A 27,458-nucleotide genomic window follows, 5' to 3' on the forward strand; every position below is an offset into this window, starting at 1 on the left:
ACCCGGAATCCTAAACGTCTCAGGTGAGCCGTGACAACTGCCATGCATTTGGTGAACACTCTGGGGGCTGTGGTGAGACCAAAGGGCAGAGCTTGGAATTGGTAGTGACTGGCCCCCAGCCGGAAACACAAGTGATCTCTGGATGGCCTGGCCATTTTTATATGGTAGTACGCATCCTTGAGATCTACTGAGCACATCCAATAGCCCGTTTCGAGAAATGGGATTATCAACTGAAGCGTGACCATCCAGAACTTTTCCTGACAAAGGAGTTGAGTTTGCTGAGGTCTAAGATGGGCCTCCAGTCCCCCGTTTTCTTTGGAACTAAAAAGAACCTGGAGTAAGTTCCAGATCCTATCTGGTCCGCCGGGACTGGCTGGATGACTCTTTATTCCAGCAGCCTCTGAATTTCTACGGCTGCTAGATTCTGCAGACTGGGTGGAACGTCTGGGATTCTTGTCTGAATAGAAGGAAATTCTGAAAAGGGAATGATGTAGCCTCTGGTGATTATGCTTTTTACCCAGGAATCTGATGTAATTCCTAGCCAGACGTCTGGGTATAAAGCTAAGCGACCCCCGAATGCCTCCAGAGTAGGACGGTCGGGCCTCCTCTCAGGAGTGCTGATAGGGTTTGCCAGTGAACTGCTCCCTGTCACCCTGGTTCTGCGGACCCCCTCTGCCGCCTGGGTGGCGTCTACCATTATTACCCCCCTCCTCTGCCCCTGGAGGGGGTTTCACTACATGTATTCTGGAAAGCTCCTTGGGACTTTCGGAACCACATTTTTCCACCTTTCTACCCTTTGGGGTATGGTCTAGTGGGGGTGGAAAAACGGACTCATATGGCAGATAGAGTCTTTCCTTCCTGCTCACACCTAGTGAGTGTCTCCTTGACTTTGGTCCCAAACAAGGAAGAGCCATCAAATAGGGTATTTACAAAGGAAGACTTGAAGGCTTCCGCAAAGGAGCATAAGCGCATCCAGGATTGCCTCCGCAGAGCCATCGCTGAACCCGCTGCCCGGCTCGATCCCTCAGCTGCATAAGAAATGAGCCTCATGGATGAGTTTACAATGGAATTAAGGGTGTTAAGCTGTGCCGTCACTTTCTGGGAGACAGCATCACCTGTGTTGCCCTGTAGCGTATCTCCAAGCTCTTTTAGGAGATTTCATTGAAGACGGGTAAAATGGGTTAAAAAGTTAAACGATCTCATTGCAAATGTCGCAGAACTAAAGATGCATTTCCCATATCTGTCCATCATCCAGGAATCTCTATTAGGAGGATGGACAGAGGAAGAGGTGTCTGAAGGAAGAGGTGTCTGACATCTCTTTCTTGGTGGCCACTGCCACCACCATGGCATCAACGGTAACTCCTTTTGTAAGAAAGGACTTATCCTGAGGGCAGGTGATAAATTTGCTGGTCCTCCGAGGGACTGGTTCCATAGAATCAGGAGACTCCCATGCCTTTTGCGCGATCAAGTCCATTAATTCATCGAAAGGCGGAGTAACCCAGGAGGTGGAGGGTTGAGACCAAAAGGCCTTCAGGAGCACTGACTCATCCTCAGTAGGGGTAAGGGACTGCCAGTCACCCCTCTGCCTTAGTATTTCAAGGATGTCTGCAAAAGAGACATCCTCAGAGGAGGACTGTGGGGACCCTTCTAATTCCTCCAAGTCGGTGTCTGATGTTAAGGAATCCTGGGGGGAATCTAAATGCCTCCTCTTACACAGTCTTTTCCTGGGGACTTCATCAGTGGGGGCGTCTGGTGAAGTCTCAGTCAAGCAGGGGTCACCCAATGGGGTTACCTGAGACTCTGGGTCTTGACGCTTAGTGGGAACCTGTAGTGTACAGATAGAGCGTGGCCCTTTAGGGGGGGAGGAGGAGGAAGGATCCAAAGAAGTAAGGGTCTTAGCAGACATGACCTTTCTCATGGCATCGAAGGCACCGTTTTCCCGACCCGAGGAGTCCGCCGGTTCTGAAAAAGATGGTTCGACTCCCTCCCTCGGAACCAGCGAGAGAGTGTCGTCTCAGAGACTCTTCAATCGGAACCGAAGAAGTCAAGGTTGAAGGAGGTGAGAGCACTGGAACAGGCCTCAGCTCCAAGGGTTCCACCACTATCGGATCCTCTCTTTCCGGCTCTGAAGGCTCAACTAGCCTCGGAGGAAGAGGAGAACTCGTGGCAGGAGGGTTCGTAGGCTTCGAAGCCAACTAGGTCGAAGCTGCAAGCAATTTGACCAGGGCCGGGTTTACCAAAATTCTCTGTACCACTCGGTCCACATCGATGTCAAAAAGGGTAGTGGAAGAACGGGTCGAAGGAGCCGAAGAAGCCACCGACTTAAGGATCGGAGACTTCAAAACCTCCGACACTGGCTCCAACACAATGACTTGGCTCTGAGGTAAGATCTCTGTGCACGGCTCCGAAGACTGTGGAGCTGGCAACAGAGTGTTGCCAGAGGTGCTCGGAGCCGAAGACTTGTGCTCCGAAGACACCTTAGACGACTTCGACCCCTTTGAGGACTTGGAGGTCTTGTCAGTCTTATTCAATGTATCCTGGAAGTCCGATTTCAACAGTCCTCTATCTTCCAATTTCCTTCTCCTCTCTAATAACACCCTGCCACTGAAGGAATGGCATATAGAGCAATCCTCCTGTAAATGTAGTGGACCCAAACAATAAACACAAGAAATATGATTATCCATGATGGACATCTTTTGTCCACAGTCACACTTTTTAAACCTAGATTTTTGCTTCTCTGACATTATGAAAATTATCCAATCAGTTGTAAAAACACCACAAAAACAGCTTAGAAAGTTCAGATCCCTGAAATGCAATAACTACAGAAAAGGGATACAATAAAGAAAGAAACAAACGTTCAATACAGGAATTACAGAATATAAGGGGATAGAGTATTACATTTGACAGAGCCCTGTCAAGTAGAGTAAATCAAGAAGGCTAAAGGCCTAGGAGCAAATCGCTCTGAACTAAAGGACAAACTACAAGCTTAGATACCTACTCTAAACCACAAATAAAGAAAAGGAATATGTGAAGCCTCACTAAGTATCAGATCCCTGATAGTTATTATAAGTCTAAATATCCAAATGTATAAGAAAAAAAGATACTGGCCTGAGCTTCCTCTGAAGATCGTGCGATCCATTGCAGTGGCAAACTAGATCTTGGGTTTGGCAGCAGAGCATCATGGGATAGGGACTGTGTCTCGAACTTCTCAGAGATCTGGAGCTTGGAAAGCGGCTGACTCAGAGCCGATGGCTCGGCTCCAAACCCACATGTAAGAACAAACAGCGAGATTGAACAACTTCACATCAAACAGTTTCTTATTTATATATAACGTTGAAGACAAGATGTGTAAGGGTAAATAAGATTTATTTCCACAATGACTGAAAGTGTTCAATCTTAAGCATGCAAAGAAAAACTTCTGCACAATTTTTATCAGTGACTTTAATGCACTGAATCCAAATAAAGTGGACAGCAAGTACTTTTGTAACGAAAGAGCAAGTGTAAATGGATGGAGTGCAGAACTCATGCACCACACTGTACAAGTGCCTGTCTACAGTCCTTTTCACATTAAAAGGTGCGAGTGTTCGTCACATTTACTTTTGGTGATAAACAGTAGTATATTCTCCGAAATGTGACTACTTTAAACACAGTGTTGTTCAATGATGCGTAAAAACAGGTTTCAGCAGCCAGCTCCTAGCTACTACAGCTGTATTTTGCCACCCTTTATATTAGCTTTACTTAATATTTTTCAAGAACAGAATATTAAGGTCAGAATAAGCACTTCTTTTGTTTAATAACCATTTACATCACACAAGTACAACTGTAAATACATATGCACACAATATTACTGAAGAGAAAGAAATCTAAAGGATTTCAAACACAAAGTTTACAAAAATCCAGTGTGAAAAGCACCACGTACCTGTATTAAAATGACATTATGAGACTTGTACAAGATATGCCACACCTGAAATGGAATTTCAGTGCTAATGTTGGGATTATTTAGGCACTTTCAATAGAAAGTTGCTACTGTCCTCTTCAATAGTTGCTTAACAAACAGAAACCCATTGATGGCATAAGAATCATACCAGTGTACACACACAATAAGAATATGAATAGCTTTTTATATATGCTTTTGGTACACCAGTTGGTTATCACCTCTGCAGTTCAAAGCCTAATTATAAACATTTAAGCTGGAGCCCACCCTATAAACATAAAAAATCAAGCAGCACAAGAAAACCATCTTTCCTTTTGCAAAATGAGTGGTTGTCTTAGGGATTTGCAGGCACAGCTGTATTAAAAAAACAGAGCAGCTAGTTCACAAATGAGTCAAAAATATTTGGACTTGCCCAGATCTAAAAATGCACATGTAGAATTAGTTGCTGCTAATCTGAAAGCCCACAGAAGAAGCTAGGCTGGAGAGAAGAGTCAGCCTGCAAATGCTTTCTGAATGATACAAATATAAACGTGCAGGTTTGCTCTCCTTCGGTCTTCCATCTCTCACCTCAACGTCAATGAGATGGAGGGCATAAAATGGATGTTACATCCAGCTTACTTTGAAAAGTTGACATAAGCTGATTTACTTGTAAAAAAAAAATAAGGCAATGTGGATGGCAAGAGTTCCCAGTCTAGGAATCAGCTTGGTAAAGACACACACTGCTTGGTGGGAGTAAGCATTTACACAAATATTCTCTTCTATCTGAAGGAGAAGGAAACTTCTGTAATTCAGCAACAATCTAGTGCTTAGACTAAATTAATTCAGTGGCATGAGAAAATGTTTAACAATACGTTAAGTTTATTAGATTGAGAGTTTAATCATGGTGATATCACTAGGCACAACAACATGATTAAGCCCCATCCACAGCAAATGCAGAGGATGAGGAAAAGCATGACAAAAAAGGCCAGATAAACTGTCCTGATGCATGCAAACAACAGGGTGAAAGCCTTTCTAAGAGGATCCAAGGCAAGAAGCATCTACAAGGAAATGGGGTCACACAATATAAGGAGAAAGGTGACATTGGTCATGTTAGGTAATGCCAGGGTTACTTCACAAAGTTACAAACCAAAAAGTACTAATTTTGGAAGTTAAGCAAACATTTTTACACATATCTGAAAATATATTTTGGGGTAATACAACATTTTCACTGCATTACACATTTAAACAAACTAATAAAATTATGTAATGAAGCACCACACTGTAAAACAAACGAAACCTCACACTACGAGTTCCAGACAAGATGAATTCACTCAGCTTAGTACACATACTGACTTATTAAAATAAAAAAAAAATAACTTCTGCAGTAAAAGTTAACAGCAAAACTTCAAACTCTTATACCATTAAGAGCAAGTAACACTTCTCTGGCACCTCATGTGTAGTTGGTGCTGTTGAGAGACAAGAAAGCTAAAATTCTGCTCCTTTTATGGTTGAAGAACATCAGATTATCACTAAAAAAGAAAGAAAAAAGGTGACCACAGAAGGCAACAAACAGTAGGGTCAACCATATGACAACACATTCTAAGATGAAAAACTGAAGACTGCCACAGAATGACACTAAGTCTCAAGGGAAGCTCAAGTAAGAACATTAGATCCATCCATTTCACTTGAGGAACTCTATGTTCTGTAGCCACATACCCACACGTATGCACTGCTCTGAACACAGCTTAACTACTGCTGCAGCAATGGGACATTAATCTGGAAATCTGCTCCAGAAGACTGCACACTAGTGACGTTTGTACAAAGGAACTTTAAACAGGAGATGACAGAAACTCACTCTTGGCAAAAACTTGAAAACAGAGCAATACTCCAATTCTGCTAGTGTACACCTTGTGTTCTAAAGCGACATCAATGTCAGTTCTACCCAATATAACTATACTAGCAAAAACAATAATATTACAGCAATTGCTACATACAAAAGCGTGTCATTCCATATGTTTTCCTGTGTTGCTACATTTAAGCTTTCACTGCTCTAAACATGACATTCTACCTTAGTGACTGTAGTCCTTGCCAGGACTATGAACCCAAAGAGCAAAATTAAACAGCTGGCTAAGAACTAGTTAGTACCTACACAGACTTTACACAAATAGGTTTTAAAATGAGATTTTGAAATGTATTCTATGCTGGGATACTTGAGGTTTGTAAAAAATGAAATTTTTATACTTATGACAAATAAATGACCATTACGAATCCCGGAAAACTTGCAGAGCTCAAAAAATAATGCATTTATTTTAATTACATAATAATTATACCAAAAAGCCTGAGCAACACCAAAACAAACCTTTAAAAAACTTCAGCTCTTCAAGGACCTGAAATTCTAGCAAAGGTCACATAACAAAAAATGAATACAAGCTGAGAAATCATTTCATGAAAGATTAAGCACATTCCAGACAAAAAAAAAAAAGAAGCAAAATGAAAATGTAGTTTATTAGATGATGGAAAGTGGTACTAGAAAAACATCTGAAAAGGCTAGTAGATTATGCAACAGTTTAGATTAACAGCCTCTGAAGATATACGCTATAGCTGAGATATACGTACAATAACATGTCATCCCATGTTGCATGATGAACAATGTTTTCTTGTCTGCATTCAGCTCTTTTTCTCCACTGGCAGGGTATGTGGTTGACAGAAGATGCAGAACTCCTCCTTGCTGTCAGTGATGCTTGACTACTTGAAGAGGGACCCCTCTGAAGTGGATATCTGCCGAAATAAGGTCTTGAAACTTTAGAAATTCTCTCACTCATAGGGACATCACTAGAACACCGACGCTGACTGATTTTTCTGTAATTTCCATAAAGCCCATATTGTATTTTTCCATAAACAAACTCAGCAGGTAGAAGGTGAGTAGAATTACGCCTCAGACATTGGGGTGGCCAAATGATAGGTCTAGTATGGATACGTTCCACAAGGGCTGGATACAATGCTTCCACTTGTGCTGTTTGACTGTGCTTTGTTTCAGCTATTACACCCTCCCTTTCAGCCGCCTCCTCCTCCTCCTCTTCTTCTGACTCAGAAGACATGGTTTCACTCCAGCTGCCTTCACTGAAGAAAAGGTCACCATCAACATCAGATCCGCTTGAACAATGGGTATGACTCCCACAAGCAAGCACACCAATGTCATTTTCTGTTTCACAGTCTCTTACAGAAGCACTTCGGCTCTGTCCTTCATCATTTGCCATGTGGATTAAGCTGGCAAGAAGCATGGAAGGACTGAGAAGATGAGTGTCTATAGTACGTAAACTACTTCCTCTTTTTCTTCGGACTGCAAACCTGGGATTAAGGCAAGGGGTTGTTGTGCTTGACCGACGCCGACCTTTAGTACCAGTAAGCTTAGCAGTTGTTTTCGTCATGCTCAAAGGAGATTCTTGCACTTGTGCACTTGAACGTCGTCTCTGCATCAGTACAGCAGAAGGCAAGCCTGCATTTGACCCTCGTCTGGCCTTGCTGGTTGACACTGCTGCACTAGGGCGTCGGCGTCTGCAGTACTCTGGTGTAGCCTTTGAAGAAGATTCTTTTTTCCTGAAATGTCGCTTGAAAAATGCATCCATTATGTTGGGATGAAATGCCAATGAAACATAAAACACAAGCAATTATATCGGTTCTTAATAAGGAAGTCAACAAATCCAATAAAGGGTCATTGCTGTCATGCTGCCTCATAAAGCACAATGCACTGAAAAGAAACAGCTATCCAGCATCATGATCAAAATGTTAAATTTGCTTAGTCCAGCAATCTCCAGTCAATAAATCAAAATTAAATCTCTAGCACCATAACTGCAACACATTTTGTTACACCTAAAGGCAAATTTTCTTCAACATCAAGGATTCGCAGCTGCCCCGCATTTATGGGTACTGTTGCAAGAAGATCCGGCCCTTGACTGCCATTCTTAAAATTCATCTGCAAGCAGGTAGTCCCTCCCCCATTTAGACTGTAGAATAAAATTAAATATAGCAGCAGTTAGACATATGCATGTATCACCATCATAACATAACATAGCATACATAATTTTATTGTAGCTGTATATACCGAATACTTGTTCATGTATCCAACTTCTTTTTTCAGCTATCCATGCCTATGCTGTCTTTCTGTCCTCAATCATTTTTGCCTTAGTGGTCTTGTTCTCCTGTTTCTCTATCTCACTAGGTTCACTATTGCACACCTGTAGCTCCTGATCTCAGAAAGGCCAGCTTTTTGAAAAGTAGCTCATATGTTCTATTTGGACACTACAAAGGGGGACACAAACTTCATATGGCAGTATAAAATGGCATCTTTTAAAGATGTAACCACAAATGTACGCCAGGAACTGGAAGTGTCCACAAACCAAAAACTAGTTCCAGTTCCTGGCATACATTTGTGGCTTTATTAGTTTGGCTTTTTGTCTTTTTATCTTGGATCTTTCAAAGATGTGGTAAATGCAGATGGCAAAAATCATCTGTCTTATACTGCCAGGGGAGCCAAGGGTTACTATGAATTATGCAGTAATGTGCAAGACCATAACCTTCCCTCATGGTAAAGGTATATTCCAGTCAGTATACAAGTAGATCTTAAAAGGAGAGAATGCTGATATGGGAAATAGAACAAAAAGGCATTCACTCATTGCTGTCCATCATAATCCAGCCCAAAGTTCAACTAAAGGTTTTTCCCAGAAAGAAAAAGGCAATGCCACTATTTACATCTACTCCACATGCTTCTCTGATGACAGCAGTCAGATTTATATTATATCACTGAGTTTTTGGAAACTTGAAATTCATATGCTTGAGACCATATGATTAAGTTTCCGAAAAGTGGAGATATGTTTGCGGTGGGGGGGGGCAAGCCCCCCTGCAGTCCCACATCCCTGAAAATTACATATACCAACTCCAAGTTCACTCTACAGTGTGGAAAAGTGTATATCCCCAATCCCTACTGTACCACAATCTACGCACAGTCCTTCAGTCAGGAATTTACCCTTTTCTCCACTGTATTTGCAGGGGGTGTGGACTAACATGACCCCTTGCAAAACTTTAGATGATATGGTCTTGACCATATGTGTTTCAAGTTTCTGATAACTCAGTGGTATAATATAAATCCCAGCTATAATGTGCTCCAGATACCTCAATGATACAATATAAGTCCCAACTGTTATGTGCTCCATATATACATAAAAAAAAGGTTACCCTTGGCCATCTTCAGCACTTCTAAACAGAAATATGCATCTTGTGATAAACAAGTGCAAGAAAGTAGAAGCACAAGAAATAGAGACAGGCAAGACAGTCATTCCACCATCAATACATCTGGAATAGGGACACCAGAAGGGTATAACATACTGGTATAACATACTGGTAAATATATTTTCTTTCAGAGGACTCTGCCATTTAGTTGCATTTATTTCTGCCAGACTCCAAAGCAGTCCTAGTCCTACAAAACTGATAAAGCGTGGTAGACTGCTAAGACAAGTTATCCAAGAACATTACCCTTTCAAAATCTGCCATGATGCTTTTAGTGTTTGGTGAATGAGTCGATGGATGACTAGGAAATAGCTTGATATATATTCTTAAAGTGAACATTAGAAGTGGCAGCATCTTTAATGCAATCTGCTTTGTAAATAATGAAAGACAATATGAGGGGTAAGCCACATAGATAAGGTCTGATTGATCAGTGATAGGGCTCCTTTATAGAACAACAACATATCTTGGTATATCACTGAAACAATATACCCGGGATGCAGCTCTGAATACGATAAATGAGCTGGCAGTTTTTCTGTAGTACAGGATATGTCATATGTCACAGTTAGGACTTAGAACTTTACAGAGTTCTCATCATGCAATACCCAAGATATTCACATACATCCATGGTAATCTTCAGTCTTTCAAATAAGATTTCCTGTTCTGGAAACATAGACTGATAATTGATTATTTCAAAGACAACATTGTGACTGATTTTAGCATGACATAATGGCTGGATTTGAGACTATAAGTTTCAGCAATACCTTCAAGGATTAAGGCTGGCAAAACTTAAGACAGCCCAGAATTCAAACTTGCCCAGGGTACTTGACCCCCTTGATTTATCCTTAATGCTGTGTGACTAATAACCCTTTCTCCAGATCTCTTTTGCCATGAGTAAGATGCATTAGTATATAGCCCCATGCTACTATTTTTATTTTTAGTTTATCTGATTTTTTTTTTTCTTTTTGTTGACTCCGGTAGAAGTAATTTAGTCCATTCCTCTGGATGCTTTTCATTGCTAAAGCTTCTACATTAAGTTCCATATTTACAAGTTTTCTTTATCTGGTCTCTGTTCTCTATGTTTTTCATTTACTTCATCATTTTTTTATTTCTATTAGTCTTACTTGTGCCCTGTTTGGGCACAGTAATGGAAAACAGGGCCTCAGAGTTATTTGGTTCTTATGGATTCCTTTTTTTTTTTTGTTCTTCATATCTGGAATGTACCTTCTTAATATGATCATTCTTTCAGCTGCCTACTCATTTTCTTTTTTGAGAATGATATCCTTGGTGTTAAACTCTTATCTCAACCTCAGTTCAAGCATCGGGTTTTTAAGGAGTTCAATCCTTCCTGACCACTAGCATGAAGTCAGGTCAAGGAACCTTAACCTTGACTGCCCTTTCAACCTTGACCCATTAGACTGAAATCAGTTTCAACTTTACCACACTTAAAACCTCAACCATTACTAATTTGGTACATTTCTGATATCCTTTTCAATCCTAGCCTCAAAGCCAATCATGCCTACATCATCTTAGTCCAGGTCAGGGTTGAGCACTTAACTTGACAACGATAGCAGCATCAATAATCTTTACCTTAAGTTTGTTGACTAAGCTAATCAAAGTGCTGTGTTCAGGGTCAAATGATACAATCACCGACCACCCCTTCTTTCACTATTCTCTCAGCAAACAACACAGTCATCCAACCAGTTGAGCATACAAAACTCCTTGCAGTGGCAATTGACAACAAACTCAGATTTGACCAACACATAGCCACCACAATTAAGAAAGTTCACATCAAACTTGGGTCACTGTACAGAAGCAAGCCATTCCTCACTGACAATACCAGACTAGCCATATCCAGAACCTTCCTCCTCTCTATACTCCTATATGCTTTCCCCCTCTTTACCAACTTAAAAAAATCAGACTTAACCAAACTGAAAACATGCTACAACAAAACATCCCATTTTACAGCTAAACTTCCCCACCATTGTATTGCTCAACATAAATTAAATTGTCTTGAGCTACCTAACCTTCTTCATCTCTACAAACTTAAATTCACACACAATATCATCTTCCATTCTGACAGTTGCCCATCCCTCATACTCATGCCTATGAAGTCTAAGATCTGCAGACAAACTTTCTCACAGTAAACAAAGCTAACAACACTCATGGTGAAGTCCTATTTTCAAATCATATAGCCAAATTATGGAACTCTCTACCCCACACCCTCCAAAACACACCTGCATCTACCAGTTTTAAACAACTACTGTTTGAAAATCTATCCAAGAACTGGCACTGCTCCACTGCCAAACCGGAGTGACAAGATATCTATAACTCTCTCAACACACTGTCTACTCCTTATCTTATTTTCTCCCACTCCTCAGTGTTTATTACTACTCAAAAAAAAAAAAAAAAATATATATATATATATATATATATATATATATATATATATATATATATATATATATATATATATATATATATATATATATATACATATATATATACATATATATATATATATACATATATATAGGAAATGTCATTTGGTGATAATAAGAAGTTATGTACCTACCATAACGTTCCATGTTAGTTGCCTTCTCGCCTTCTTTCTTGCTTGATGGGTTAGGCAGCCCCATATCCCATGATGCAAGGCAGTAAGTACCCAGATCTCGTTTGTTGCCAAAGGGCAATAATACCAAGCATAAAATACTTCCCAAAGGAAGAAGAAACTTACAGATGGAAAAGGACCAGGTCTGAATGGTCTTTAGCATAATAGTTTCTTATACAAGGTCTGTCCAGGCCAGGGGGAAGGAGGGAGAAGACAACTAACATGGAACGCGGTACATAACTTCTTAATGTTAAGTTGTCAATCTCGCCTTCATTCTTGCTTGATGGGACCGCACCTCTACCCTGGGTGGCTCAAAGGAACAAACTCTTGAGGACTGTAGAGCCAAAACTGGCTCTGTCCCTGGAGGCCAAGTCCAATTTGTAATGGGAAACAAAAGTGTGAGGAGTGGCCGCTGCACAGATAGTGTCCAAAGGAAGTCTAGCTTGAAAAGCTGTAGAAGTAGCTAAACTCCTAGTTGAATGTGCTTTAGGTTTTGAGCACAGCTGTTTTCCCCTGAGTGTATAAATTTCAGTGATGACCAGAAAGCCATCTGGACAAAGTCACTTTAGAAACAGGAAGGCCTTTTTATTATCCGCATAGGAAATAAAAAGTTGATCAGATTTTCTCAATTTTTTTGTTCTGTCCAAATAATATCTAAGTTGTCGGTGGACATCAAGATAATGTAGCTTTTGTTCAGCTCTATCTGAATAGTTAGGAAAAATACAGGAGATCAATGGATTGATTCAGATTGTTCTTTGAAGAAAGGATGGATTAGTTCTCAAAGATACTCTGTCTTTGTGAAAAACCAAATACAAAGAGCATGAAGTTCAGACACCCTCCTGGCAGATGTAATAGCCACTAGGAATAAAGTTTTCCAAGAAAGATATTTCAGGGAACAAGAAACAGCTGGGGGAAGAATCAAGGATGTCAGCACTAAATTTAGATCCCACTGAGGAGGAGGATTCCTGATTGGAGGCTTTAGTAGGAAAATTCCTTTCAAGAAGGCCCTGCAGAGCCTATGGGACATAATATTATGATCTGCTATCCCGACATGAAAATTAGAAATAGCAGCCAATTGAACTCTGACTGTGGAAGAAGAGGAGCCTGCATGAAAAATCTCTGCTAAGAAGTCCAGAACTGCCTGAACAAAAGGATCAATATTTTGGGCCTTAGCCCAATAAGAGAAACGTTTCCATTTGCTTGTGTAAATCCTCCTGGTAGAGGATTTTAATGATGTCTCTAACTGAGATCAAAGGAAGCCTGGCTAAGGAAGGAAGTGGAGCAACCATGCTGTGAGGTTGAGAGAAGGGATTGACCGCAGCTGACCGGATTGGTGAATCAGTAGATCTGGCACTGGGTCCAGATGCCACGGCTGCACCAAAAGGTGATGATGGAGGAACGGGAACCAAACTTGTCGAGGCCAGTAAGGGGCAATGAGAATCAATTTGGCTCTCAAATGGATCACCTGAGGGATCAGAGGAAATGGAGGAAGGCATAAAGAAGTCCCTGGGGCCAATCCTGGGTCAGGGGGATGGCCTGATAGAGGGAAGAGGCTGAAGAAGTCTGGACATTTGCTGTTTTGGGGAGTAGCAAAAGATGATTGCTTGAGAGACCACTCGTGAGGCATGAGGATAGCTCTGCTCAATCTGTCCGCTATAGTGTTGGTTTTCCCAAAACCGATGAGAGGAGATCGCCCATTGCCAAAGTCTGGACTTTTTGTTGATATACCAAACTACAGACATGTTGTCTGTGTGGAAAGCACTGCTCTCATCTCCAGGACATTTATGTGCAGATGGTATGAACCATCCTGCCCTGATAATGACCCCCACCCGATCAGGGAGGCATCCGTGGTGACAGTGGCTATCGGGACGGAGGTACAAAGCACCTGCCTTGGTGAACCTGAGACGATGTGATCCACCAAGCAAGATGTTCTTTGCATGTTTGTGTCACCAGAATCTGGGCTGGTATGACCACTGTGTGAACAGCATCCACTAATGATCCTGACATGAGTCTGAATGTCTGAAACTCTTTGTTCTGTAAGGGTAGCTGACATCCGAACAGTGTTTAAGAGGATGACTTTTCAAGTTGATTGAGATGCCCAAATGAGAACAAAGGTCTATTGTGTAATCCCTGGCTTGTATAAGCTGATGTCTGGTGGTGGCTGACAGCCATGCATTTGGTGAACACTCTGGGGGCTGTAGTGAGACCAAAGGGCAGGGCTCTGAACTGTGAATTTTGATGTGATAGATCCTGAAGATCTATTGAGCACATCCAGTTGTCCTTCTGTAAGAAGGGCAGAATTGACTGAAGAGTGACCATTCGAATCTTGTCTTCTTGACAGACTTGTTGAGTCTGCTGAGATCCAATATTGGTCTCCAGTCTCCAAAAGAACCTTGAGTAGATTCCGGCTCTGAATGGTCTATTGTAACTGGCTGAATGGCTCTTTTTGCAGTAGTTTTGATTTCTAACTCTGCAATGTCCCTTAGACCGGTGGTACATCTGGAAGGGAGTTTGAGGGAAAGGACTTTCCTCGAAAGGAATTATGTAACCCTTGGATATGATCGACTGTACCCATCTGTCTTGAGTGAGGGAATGCCAGGCTTCTGGGTACAGTGATAATCTTCCCGACTGCCTCCAAGGAGAGACAGCCGGGCAACACCTCAGGGATGCTGAAAGGGCTTGTCAGAGAGAGGCTCCCTGTTTCCCTGGTTTTCCTCTGCCTCTACCTCTGCCTCTAGGGGTAAACTGACCACGTGAATCTGGCGTGACTCCTTGGGATTCCACCCTTCTGTCCTTTGGGATAAGGCCTAGAAGGGGGAAAACGGACTCCAACAGCAGAAAGAGTCTTCACCTAAGGGCCAAACAAAGCTGACCCATCAAAGGGAGAATTTGTGAAAAATCACATAGCCGCATCCAGGCTTCCATCCGCAGCATAAGATATTATGGAGGAGTTTGCAATGGAATTGAGGGTTCCTAGCTGAGAAGCAATTTTTTCTTGAGCCCCTGCAGCTGTAGGATCCTGAACTACTTCTCCCAGCTCCTTCAGGATATCCCTTTGGAGTCTGGTGAAGTGACATAGGTAATTCAGCATAGCAAAGGTCGCTGATGAAAACATCCGCATCCATGGTCCTAGAGTCCTTATTAGGAGGATGGACGAAGGATCTGCAAGTTCGCCACCACCATGGCATCAGCGGGACACCTTAGTAAGGAATTGTTTGTCGCCGGAGCAGTGATAAATTTTGAAGGCCTCCTAGGGACTGGCTCTACAGAGTCAGGAGCTGCCGCAATCACCTGCATAAAGATACCCAGGAGGTGGAGGGCCGAGATCCAAACGCCTCTAGGTATACTGACTCATCCTCAGAGGGATTGTTGGTGGGCCAGTTTCCCTCTGTTTAAGGAGTTCTAGGATGTCTGAGAAGGAGACATCCTCAGAGGGGATCTAGGGGATCCCTCTGACTCATCAAAGTCAGTATCCGTGACAGACTCGGGAGTCTACATGCTTCCTCTTCCCTTTCTTCCTAGGAGGATCTGGAGAATCCTCGGAAGAGGGGAATTCCCAATGGGAAACCTGAGGCGGAGGATCTCTGGGTCCTGTAGCAAGAGAAGTGGCAGAGATGTCAACAGGTACTATAGAGGGAGGAGCGGAACAGACTGCTGACTGATACCAGTGGCCAGTACACTCTTCATCACCTCCCTCCCAGGCAGGTCCGAGAGAACCCGGAGCTAGGAACTCCAGGGGCCACCGAAGGGAAGTCTCCGAGGCAGATGTCGGAGCCGAGCTCACCAAGGCCGAGGCTCCAGGACAAGGGTCCAATGCCACTCACCCCGGAGGAGACCATGGAAGATCCCTCTAAGGAAGGTCTCAAGAGGAGATAAGAGTAGAGGCTGAAGGAACAGAAGGGGTATCCGCCCTCCAGCCGTCGCATTAACCGAAGACTCCAACTCCAAGCTCTGGGGTAGAGTTGAAGGAGGAACTGGGACCAACAGTCGCCTGTTGAGACGGACTGTGTAACATTTGGGCCAGTACCTGTGACTTGAGTAATCTACTGACCACTCTCTCTAGGTCATGGTCTGATAACCTGGATGACCTTGAAGATAGAGGTGAAGAAGGAGACCTCGACCTCTTCCTGGAATGAGCCATCATAGATCCTGTCGGGCGAGCCGACAGGAAGATCTCGACTCAGTGCTTAGATACAGAAGCCTGGGCCTTGGAAGATTTTACTGATTTTGGTGGAGCCGACTTAGCGGAGAGCCCTCTGGCTTAAGAAGGCCCCTAAGAATCAGTTTATTCTCTCCTGCAGGACTCTCTGGCTGAAGGAGTGACAAATGAGTCCTGCAGGTGAAGAGGGCCCAAAGAAGTGTGACCGCCTGTCAGAGACATCTTCTGACAGCACGAGTCACATTTGACATGGTGCTGAAAAAGACACACACACACACCAGTCAAAATTAAGTTAAATAAAATACCAAAAGGTATTCTATAAACCAGCACACACACACCCTAACAGATAGGGATTAAAGATTGACTAACAAAAAATTAAAGGAGACAGGGAATTTCTGTCAGAAAAAGTCAATTTAAACTTAAAAACTAACAATAAAAGGTTTTTGACTAAAAGGGGCTTAAAAATCACAAAAGTGAACAACTTACCAGGAGCTGGCAAAAGAAGACCTCCTGATCTGGGTACTTACTGCCTTGCATCATGGGATATGGGGCTGCCTCGAGCTGGTAAAAGAGACTCTCGAGCCCCATCAAGCAAGAATGAAGGCGAGATTGACAACTTAACATCTACTATTTAATATGTAAACACTACTAACTTTATTTTTTCTCACAGCATTCACTGAAATGCTTGTGTTTTTCTTTTTGAACCTGTATCTACTAGAAAACTGTATTGACTACTACTTTGTATAGACTAAGTAGAACATATCTATTCTGCATCTTACTGTATGTATTATACTGTTGTACTATCTAATTATTGTATATTGCTTGTATTTCTGTGGAATTTTTCTCCCAGGGCCTCTGCTGAAAATGGGCTTATGGCCCAGTCGGACTTTCCCAGTAAACAAATGTAAATAAATAAAGTAATTTTTGACGGATTTTCTTCAGTTATACTACTAGCATCCTTCAGGGAAACTCTAGGACTGGTATCCCTACATGTCTCAATCTACCCACCTGCACAAGGGGTTAGGGTTTGTGATATCAGTTATTAAACTTTCTATGGAAAATTCCAATTCATTTTAAATACTACTTTTACGCAAAACAGAACTTGCAGCTAGTTTTTAATTTATTGTGCTTACACGCAGAAAATGGAGATTAAACTTGTGCCAATCTATTCAGTTTTTATAAATGACTAACATTTTGGTACTACACCAGCTCATGCAAGACCAACTCTCTGTTTCATCTGAAAGGTGAAACGGAGTTATATTTTAAATTGTTAGTTTTCAGCCGAATCAGTTACCATGATACTGTACCACCGTAAATAAATCCCTTCCATCTCACTTTTCTGTTATGAATGTAGTGGAATTTACTTACAAATCGTACATCAGGTTATATAGGAACTTCTATCCTTTTCCTGCTCAGACTGTAGATATTAAGCAGTTATGTATTAACTTGATGTCAATTTTCAACTAAATCTTTCAAAAGACTTTTTATCACTTTATATACAACACCTTTGACTGAAGATGAACTCTTGCTATGGATCAGCTTATTCAAAAATGTATGTTTTTTTTTCATTTATTCCATTTTATTCAGCAGCTTCTGCCCTCTACACTGTACTGAATGGAGGAGGAGGAGGAAGAAGGATTTTGGATTAAGATCTGTTGATCTGATTCTTCACCTGATGCTATCATTTTGGCCTTAACATTCCCTGTACTAGCATTAGACAGAACGGGCGAATTGCAAACTTTATACTGAATTAGTTCATGTCAGCAGTTCAGTCATGCTTTTCTGTTTTTGAAATGAAAATGAAACTTAGTTGCAACATCCTAAACATTATCATCAGCCATCTATCAACTTTTAAGTTTTCACCAGAGGTCGTCAGGATTTATATTTCTAAAATTATCTTCACATACGTGTGTGTGTTAAGTATAGATAAAAATAAATAAATACATATATATATATATATATATATATATATATATATGTATATATCAACCGCACATGTAAAACATATGACTGTAGTTAAATTAATTGACTATGCAGCTGCATTGTATATTTTACTCAACTTCAGAAGTTGACTATGCCATGGTTGGCTATTGTGCAATATGTTTCATAAGCACTAAGTGAAGTTGGCATACAGAACTAAGAGGGAGTGAAAGCAAAGCCCCTACATAAAAACTGTGATTTTTCATATGTGAAAGTAGGGATGCATTACATATCTATTTTGTATATCAATCAAAAAAGCACATTTCTTTTACTTTCGGAATTGTTTCGACAGATACACACTGTGGTAAATGCCCTGAAGGCCCATTTTAAGCCTAGCCAACAACCCACGGTCAAAATCAAACCTTGAACCCTGTGTCTATGAGGTGAAGACCTTAACCATTACGGCAAATCCTATTAGGGCATCTTTTAACTCTTTGTGCTTGTGCCTCATTCACACATGTGTTTTATTTACAGTGTGGTCTGGTGTGTTTCTCTCTCAGCCTGTTCTGAACAGTCTTAATCAGTGCACATAGCTGAGCCTTGAATGCCACATTGGAGGCATCCTCCTTTTTTAACAGGATATTCCAGCTTTATATCCATCTCTAGTTCATTCCCTGTTAATAACCAGAACAAAATGGTAATGTTTTCTGTAAAAGTGACTTTATCACCATTTTAGCAGGCTGCAACTTCCTTGTAGTGGAAGTCCTTGACAAGGCATATTCTTTAATGCTGTAGCTTTAGAGAGCTTTCTAAATACTACATTTTCATATGTTGCTTCTTTCTGTTTTACTTTCTAACATTATCTGAAGAACCTCTCAATATTTTCTTCCCTTAGGATCTTCCAACTTTTTCCAGAGTTTTCAGATACTTCTTTATTAGCGATGTTGTTTTCTGGATTTTATATATTTTTTTCTTTTTTAAGAGAATGCATTAGGTCTTCAGCTTGGTTGTGTAGTTAATGGTCTTGACAATTACAAGAGTTATGCACAATCCAAAAACATAGTCATCATGGACACACGTACTTAGTGGTAAGGTTATTATTCTCAAACTTTCCCAAACCAAACTTCTACTTCCTCAAAGTATTTTAAAAAATGTATTTTGTTAAATATTTATAAAACTGACTGGTAAAAATGACCATAAAACTATTTGCAATAGAGAATAAAGTGAAGTGACTAACAGCAACAGTTCAGAGAGACAAGAAAAACTGAAGATGGCACAAGGTAATGCTGTAATTAGGATAAGATGAGGCATATGTGAGCTATCACCAGAGGAGAAGCCAGATGAGAGAGGCGCTATGGTCAAGAGGAATGGGGAAGACTTTTTAAAAGCTGCAAAAGATGATGTACAAGGTGGTTAATATTACTGAGTTGAAACCCATTTGTGTATTTAAAAGCAAGATGAGTCACCCTAAGAAAAAGCTCATTTGCCTACAATCTCCAACTACCACAAGTAAAAAAAAAAGTCTTTCTGCAGATTAACCTGCTGTAATTGTTCATAATACATGAAAGAAAAATGTACTAAACCTAATTATTTCACAACAGAGAAATTTCTTTTTCTGTTTCATTTAAAATCTGCAAACGTTTAACTTCTGTTCTCTTTCTATGCTCTATGTGCATTAAGTGGACTGTTAATTATCCCACCACCACCACTATTCCTAATAGATACAGTTCGGTATTGAATTCATAAAAATGAAGTATTTTAACCATTATTACTATTAATCTGGTATGAAGAATACAAAATATATGAATAATCGTAGACATCCAAAGTCATGCATGCGACAATACCAAGTTGGTTTCTGAGAAAAGTGCCACAAAGAAAAAAAAAAAAAACAGTTTTGCTGTAAGCACAAATATCTGCTGGTAAAAAAATTATCTCTGGCATATCAATAAAATGGCATTTTGCTAACTGTTCTTTAACAAACTACAGATTGTTTAGAACTTAAATGTAAATCTACTAAACGTTAGAAACTGCAATGTCCCTCACCTCTTGACCCACTCACAGTAACACCTTTGTCAGTGATGTGTATGAATCACATGGCACAATTACCAATAAAGTAAACTACTGAATTTTGATTTATCGGTAAAAATGCTTAAAATAACTGCCTTACGTATTTAAGCTTTGAATAAATTAGATTTGTCTTTCATCTCTTAAAGTCAGGTTGTCTAAGCAAACCTGTCATAGCAGTAGGTGTTTGAATGAATTACAGCTGCAGTAGCCTAAATTATATGGGTTATATCCTGACTGGGATAGAACAGCCAACCAGCCAGCTTCCAAAGTTTAAGGGCACCTTCCAAGCATCCAGGCTATTGAAAGCTCCAGCAAAGTAAGGAGAAATCCAGTGGTTTGGGCACCAAGGCCTTCAGAGCTTTCATGCTAACTGAAGAAGGGAGGCTAGAGCCCTCAAACAGGTCAATGCTAAAATGAATGTCCTCACTCTGACAAAGAAAATCATCCAAAAAATAAGAAGAATGGAGAGGAGTATCTACTGCAGCAGTGATCCATTCAAATATATTTTGTTATGATAAGTTTATTTAAACTGTGCTATGTTCATCGTTTGTTCACTGCTGCAGTAAACTAAGCTATATGGGTAGACTATCGAAGCTTAAACACAGTGGGAAGAGGAAAGATGAGAGTCGGGGTTCGTTGATAATGGTCTTAGCAATGCCTGCACTAAAACTGCAAAAGAAGTCTAGACTTAGTATGTTGTAAAAGTATGTATGGAGTACCAAGTTGCTGCCTCTAGAATAACTCTGGCGTCCAACCATTTCCAAAAAGCCACCGAAGAAGTCAAGGTTCTTGTAGAATGTACTTTGACTCTGCATGGAAATTAATTATTATGGTGGGACTAACAAAAGGAAATAGCATGGGACAACTATCCAGAAAATGTCTACTTAGCCACTGTTTGCCCTGTTTTCTTACCTTCACAGAAAATGAATAACTGATCAGAGTTTCTGAAGTTTTTAGTTCTGTCAGGATAGTATTTGAGTTGTTTGTGGATATCCAAAGTATGAAGAATCCTTTCGCCCTCAATTTAGATTCAGGAAAGAGGGCAGGGACATGAAAATATTGACTCATAGTAAACTCTAATAAAATGTTAGGCATAAATGTAGGATTCATTCTCAAAGAAACCCTAGCTTGTCAGCAGTAGGAACTGGGAGAGTTTACATATAATTCCCTTAAATACAATAACTGGGCTAGACTAGACAGAAATTACATTTCACAGGAGAATATGCATTATTTGAGAAGTCTGATTCACATCAAATAACTATTTCAGATCATGAGCCAGTAATTATTATAAAATTTAATGATGATAAAATAAAGGCTATATCTATAACTTATGCACCCACAAATGAATTGGTTCAGCAATTTTCATATTTATGGGGACATGATAAAATGAAGTATTCAGGAGTATGGATTTAAAAGACAGAGTAACTAAAGATAATACAAAAACTTTGAAACTGGAAGTTATGTTTATGGATATGGATAGCAAGATACAAGCAGTGAAATGTTTTTTCGTCCCTTTAATTTTTATATACAAGTCAGGTATAGTTCTATCAACCAGGGAAGTAGTTGTGGATAGTAATTAATAAAATGTTAAAGGATTTTACCTGCGCTACACAGTTAAGGCTCTTATAAACAACACAATCAGAAAGCTAGAGTTCAGAGTGGAACGGATGATGACGCTGAAGCAGGGGGTTAATTCAAGAAATATTGAAAGAATGGGATTTTGGAAGCAGATACTTAAAGCCAACACAGGAATGGAGAAAGGATATTCTGCCGATAGGGATGACAGCAATTAGAGGTACATAGAATACGCAATACATGTTGGAATTTACTGCTGGAAGTTGACAAAGGAACCATTGTATTGTCAACAAATAATTAGAGAGGGAAAGGTAATAGAATACAAAGAGGTCAAAAAGACATTTGGATTGCAGGCTACTGATTTATTTCCCTGTCAGGGACTAATATCACAGTATAGACATACAGAAAAGGACAGGGGGGTCCCAAATGAAAGACCTGCAGTGGGTGAGGTTGTAACTGAATCTAAAACAGAAACTGCTCTTAAAGTAATAATTAGCAGGGCATATAAAATATTGTACTGTATCTATAGGAATTAATCAGAAGAGGTAAGAAAATATTGGGGACAGAGATTAGCTATGTAATTCATAAGGAAACAATGGGAGGACCTATGTACGGCTCCCAAATATGCAAAAAAATCTAGAGGATTTAGGATTTTTGCCTGGAACTGCTTGCACAGATATTTTTATATGCCATACAGTCTCCAAAGAATTTTCCATCAGATAGATGGTAAATGTTGTGTGTATGACTGGGGAGAAAGACTTAACTGGGAATATATGTTTTGGGTCTGTACTGAGTTACCAGACTTGAAAAATTCCCTACAGAGTACTATGCCAGGAATACTGGGTGAGCAAATAGTGCAATTTAGGAAATGTTTTTTTTTTTGAGTGGGGATACATAATTTGAATTGCCTAGACATAGTAAAGACTTGTTAACTTTAATTTTGGTGGCTGCCAAAAAAAGCAATTACTAGAAAATGGTAATCAAAATCTAAACCAACTATGCTTGAAGTAGTGTATATTCTAAGAGAGACTAAAGAAAAAGAAATTGGATCTTTAGAAAACGATAGGAGTAAATTACAGAAAAAACTTGGAAATTGGGGAACAATACATGCAGAAAATGTTTTAGAGGTGGAATGAGGTTTAAGAGAAGGCAGGAAATGAATAATTTATGCAATGTTGCTTATATTTTATGAAATATAGCAAAATGTGTGATATATAATGTTTGTAAATGTGATTTTTTTTTAATATGGTTTAATTACTTTTACATAAATGTAAGTTTGGTTTTGTCACAAGTGGTAATTCAATAAAGGTGCTTAGAAAAAAAAAAGAAAAGAAATGATATATTTAAGGAAAATAAGATAAGGCTCACTCACCAAAGAGCTTTCAACACAGACATTCGTCTCACAGAAGTCAAAGCAACCAGTAACATGGTTTTCCATGTTAAGCACCTTAAATCATGATGAACTTGTTCAAATGGTTAATTTTTCCAAAACAAAACTAAGGTTCCAAGGGGAAGCCACCTTCTTTCTTGGTGGACAGGTATGCAGAATCCCTTTCAAACACAGCTTGACATGAGAGTGCATTAGAAGAGGGGGATCCATGGGATGACATCATGAAATTATGAGGGCTTTACGCAGTCCTCATTGAGCCAATCATTGAATATTATGGCCCCCTTTGGCATGAATCTGTCCAGTCACATGCAACAACTGGAATGCCCAAAAAGACACCTTACTAAAAGCATAAAAGACCTAATCAACTTATCCTACATGGATCAACTCAAAGCCCTGCCACTATACTCTGTATCCTACAGACTGCCTAGAGGTGACCTGTGTCTGTCCTGCAAAGCATCCTCAGGTCCATTACAGATGGATTTCCTGTACATCAGCAAGTCAAATGGTATCAGAAATACTCAGCCTAGGGATCTAAACATCTTCTGCAACATCAGCAGAATGGCTTGGAGGAACAGGTATATCTCACAAAGGATACTGCTGCTGTGGAACAGACTCCCCATACATATAAAACAAAGTCCATCTCGGTCTATTTTAAAGTGCAGCTTAGATCTATGGATGGAAAACAGAAAATTTACTCCAGGACTGCCCTCTGTACTACTAATGGACAGATAAAGCTCCTAAATGTTTTATCCCATGCTTGGATCCTCTCAAATTATCTGTGGTATGATTCTAGCTATCCTCATTAGGAGTAATGTATAATTAACCATGGGATGGGTAAGGCCAATCTATAATCAAATGGGATGAGTTATTCTGAGCACAAAAAAAGAAACTGGCTAGGCATAAAATGGCCCACAAGGGTGGATAGCCTATTATTTACCTACAAACCGATGAAATGGCTGAAATATGAACTTTAACAGATGAATAAGAATGGCCAGAATATAATAACTTACACAAATATTGAATAACCAGAGATATATTAGCCTTATATGGGTCATGGTTCTTAATGTGGTACCAAAAGTCAAATCTTATCCATTTGCCAATGTATGATTTTCTAGTAACAGGTGTGTTTGCCTCCTTTAGTAAGCTAAAAAAGTTATGTTCTTACCATAACGTTCCATCTGTGTTGTTCATCTTCATTCATTCATTACCAATGGGTGTTGTTTCCATCCTTGGAACAGAGTCAGCCATGTAACCAGCTCATGCCAGCCAAAAACTCTCGAGCTAAGCTTTTCCCCACACTGCCCCTCTCCCAGTTACCTCAGATTGAGTTTTCCCATGATAAGGAAAGCAGAGGCTTTTTCTGAGCAGATCCCCTAATGCGGAATTTGGACCAAATCCAGACCTCAAGGAGCCTCTTGGAAGGGGAAGGAGGGTTGGACGTAATGAATGAAAATGAACAATACAGATGTTAAGAACATAACTTCTTTATCTCATTGTTAATCTTCATTCATTCCTTATCGATGGGACAGAGTCTATAGCTACTTTATGTCTCAGGAGGCCCTTATGGAAGAATGTTCCTGAGAACCATCGAACCAAAGGAAGCTCTTCCTCTGGAGACCAAATCCAACTCGAAATGAGTGATAAAGTTATGAAGGGTAGCCCAAGTAGCAGCTGCACAGACATCGTCCAATGAAGCTTTAGCATGAAATGCCACAGAAGTAGCCACTGATCTAGTAGAGTGTGCTTTGAATTTGTATGGTAGTAGAATTTTATTATGAATATAGACAAAGGATATGCAGTTTCTCAACCACTTGAAAAGAACTGTTTTACAAACAGAGTTTCCCAACTTAGGGCCCGAGTAGGAAACAAATAATTGGTCTGATGTATGTACTGACTTTGTTCTATCCAGATAAAAATGTAATTGTCTATGTACATCCAGAAAATAGGGGCAATATTCTCCTTTATTTGAGTAATTAGGAAAAAAGGACTAGTAGATCAATTGTCTGTCAATTCCGAGATGACCTTTGGCAGAAAGGACGGGTTAGTCCAGAGTGATACTCTACCCTTATGAAAGACCACGTATGGGCGGTTTTATGCACAGGGCTTGAAGCTCGGAATGCGTCGTGCGGAAATGATGGCTACCAGGAATACTGATTTCCAGGACAGAAACTTTACATCGCAAGTTGCAACATGCTTGAAAGGGGATTGTGTTAGGGATTGTAGAAGTAATGTTAAACTCCAAGGTTCAATAGGTTCTCTGAAGGGTGGTCTGATATGGGAGACCCCTTTCAAGAAAGTTTTACTGAGACGATGGGAGATTAAGGAAGAGTCCTGGAAACCATCATAGAAGTTTGAGATAGCAGCCAGGTATACTCGAATAGTGGAGGCTGTTGCTCCTGTGTTATGAAACCTGATAAATAATCCAATACTATATTAACAGGAGCCAAGCAAGGGTCTAGTTGCCTCACTCTGGACCAAATAAGGAATCTCTTCCATTTACTAAGGTAAAGTTTCCTGGTGGATCGTTTATGTGAAGCCAGAAGGATATGATGTACCAGGGAAGTAAGGCTATTCTGCTGGCAATTACTGGAAGTGGATGCAAGATCAATTCAGGAACTGGATCCAGAATCCCAGGTTGGCGTACTAGGGGAGGCCAAAGGAAGGGAAACCAAACTTGTCATGGGCCAGTAGGGTGCAAGGAGGATCACTTTGCTTCTCAGCTGAAGGTCTTTCATTAGAAATTGTGGAATCAGTGGAAGAGGAGGGTAAGCATATAGAAGTCCCGTGGGCCAATTGTGTATTAGAGCGTCCTTCAGGGATTCCCCCTATAGGGGAATTAGGGCAAAGTAGCTGCTGCATTTGTGATTTGCTGGAGAGTCTAACAGGTCACAGCAAGGCTGGCCCCAATGGCTGAAAATCCTTACCACTATGGTTGGTTTGAGGGACCACTCATGAGGCAGGAGCATGCATCTGCTCAGTTTGTCTACGTTGCATTGGAATCCCAGGGAATGTACATTGCTACCAGAAAGTGGTCAGAAGCTATTGCCCATTGCTAAAGTCTCATAGCCTCTCGACACAATGGTTAGGACCTGGTTCCCCCTGTTTGTTGATGTACCAGACCACTGACATGTTGTCGGACTGCATAGCAATTGTCCCTGACGGGAGGGCAGATTGGAATGCCTGCAATGCTAGGAGCACTGCCCTCAGTTCTAGGACACTGATATGCAGGTTGGTGTCTAAGTTGGACCACGTGCCTTAAACTGTCTTTCCTTGAAAATGCCCACCCTATCAGGGAAGCGTCCATGGTCACTGTGGCCTTGGGTTGTGATGGGTAGAAAGGACGACTCCAAAGGTCTTTTTCTGGCTTCATCCACCAAGTTAAATCTTGTTTGCATTGGTTTGTTATCTGGATCCAGAAGGGCATAGGATAATGCACTGGATACCACTGTGTTAGAAGGAGCCTCATGTGTAGTCACAGTAGAGGGACTATTGTGATCAATGCTGTCACTGAACCTAGAAGTTAGAGGACAGCTCGCGCTGAAGCTGTGTCCTGACAGAGTATCACCTGGAGTTGTACCCGCAGTCTCTCCAATCTGTGATCCAAAAGGGAGACTAGACAAGACTGGGTATTGAATGTTGCTCCTATAAATTCCAAGTTTTGAGGCTGATTCAGGTTGCATTTCTCCAAGTTAATAGAGATTCCTAGGAATTTTGCCAGTGTCAGAGTGTAGTATAAGACTCTTACCAGTAGATGCTTGGAGGGGGCGGTAAGGAGCCAATCGGCTAAGTACGGAAACATCCGGAATCCTTGTAGTTTCAAGTGAGCTGTTACCACTGCCATGCATTTGGTGAACACTCTGGGGGCTGTAGACAGTCCAAAAGGCAGCGAGCAGAATTGATAATGATTGGCTCCCAAGACAGAAGTGAAGGAATCTTCTGGAGCATTTGTCCATTTTTCTGTGGTAATACACATCCTGAAGATCTATTGAGCAAATCCAGTCATCTTTCTCCAGAAAAGGGAGGATAGACTGAACCGTAACCATCCAGAAATTTGCTTGGGTGCCAAATTTGCTCAGAATGTTGAGATCCACAACTGGTCTCCAGTCCCCCTTTTTTGGCACTAAAAAGAATCTTGAGTAGAATCCGGATCCTATTTGGTCTGGTGGGACTGCTTGGATGACTTTTTTTTGTAACAGCTTTATCTCTTGAGCTGCTACTTCCCTTTGACTGGGTGGAACATCGGGAATTTGTCTTGATGACTTTGGATAAAAACTGAAAGGGATGTGATAACCTCTGGCTATGATCTTCTGCACCCAAGAATCTGCGGTTACTGTTTGCCAGGCAGGGTGGTGCAGAGAAAAATGTCCCCCAACTGCTTCAGGCATGCTGGTAGGGCTGTCTAGAGAAGAAATCTCTGGACCCCTGGTTACGCGGGCCCCCTCTGCCCCTGCAGGGCATCTTCCTGGGAAGTAAACTCGCCATGTGTGTCGCATAATGGACTTCGTGTGCTACATCTTTCCAATCCTCTGATTAGTGTTGAAAA

General features: G+C 40.8%; 2 protein-coding genes across 2 annotated transcripts in view; both read right to left on the reverse strand.

Moving 5' to 3' along the window:
- Positions 1–27,458, reverse strand: part of LOC122811072 (diacylglycerol kinase zeta-like) — a 3,109,428-nt gene that overhangs the window by 2,129,755 nt on the left and 952,215 nt on the right. The gene's annotated exons all lie outside the window — the stretch shown is intronic.
- Positions 6,192–7,911, reverse strand: LOC122811070. Its single transcript, XM_044082628.1, has one exon. The coding sequence runs from the start codon at positions 7,537–7,539 to the stop codon at positions 6,481–6,483; it is 1,059 nt and encodes a 352-aa protein (XP_043938563.1). The 5' UTR covers positions 7,540–7,911; the 3' UTR covers positions 6,192–6,480.

Source organism: Protopterus annectens, chromosome 9.part0 (genome assembly GCF_019279795.1).
Source record: "Protopterus annectens isolate FY-2018-M chromosome 9.part0, PAN1.0, whole genome shotgun sequence".
NCBI lineage: Eukaryota > Metazoa > Chordata > Ceratodontiformes > Protopteridae > Protopterus > Protopterus annectens.

Coding starts and splice junctions, on each gene's coding strand:
- LOC122811070 (XM_044082628.1), bottom strand. CDS start 7,539: ATGGATGCATTTTTCAAGCGACATTTCAGGAAAAAAGAATCTTCTTCA.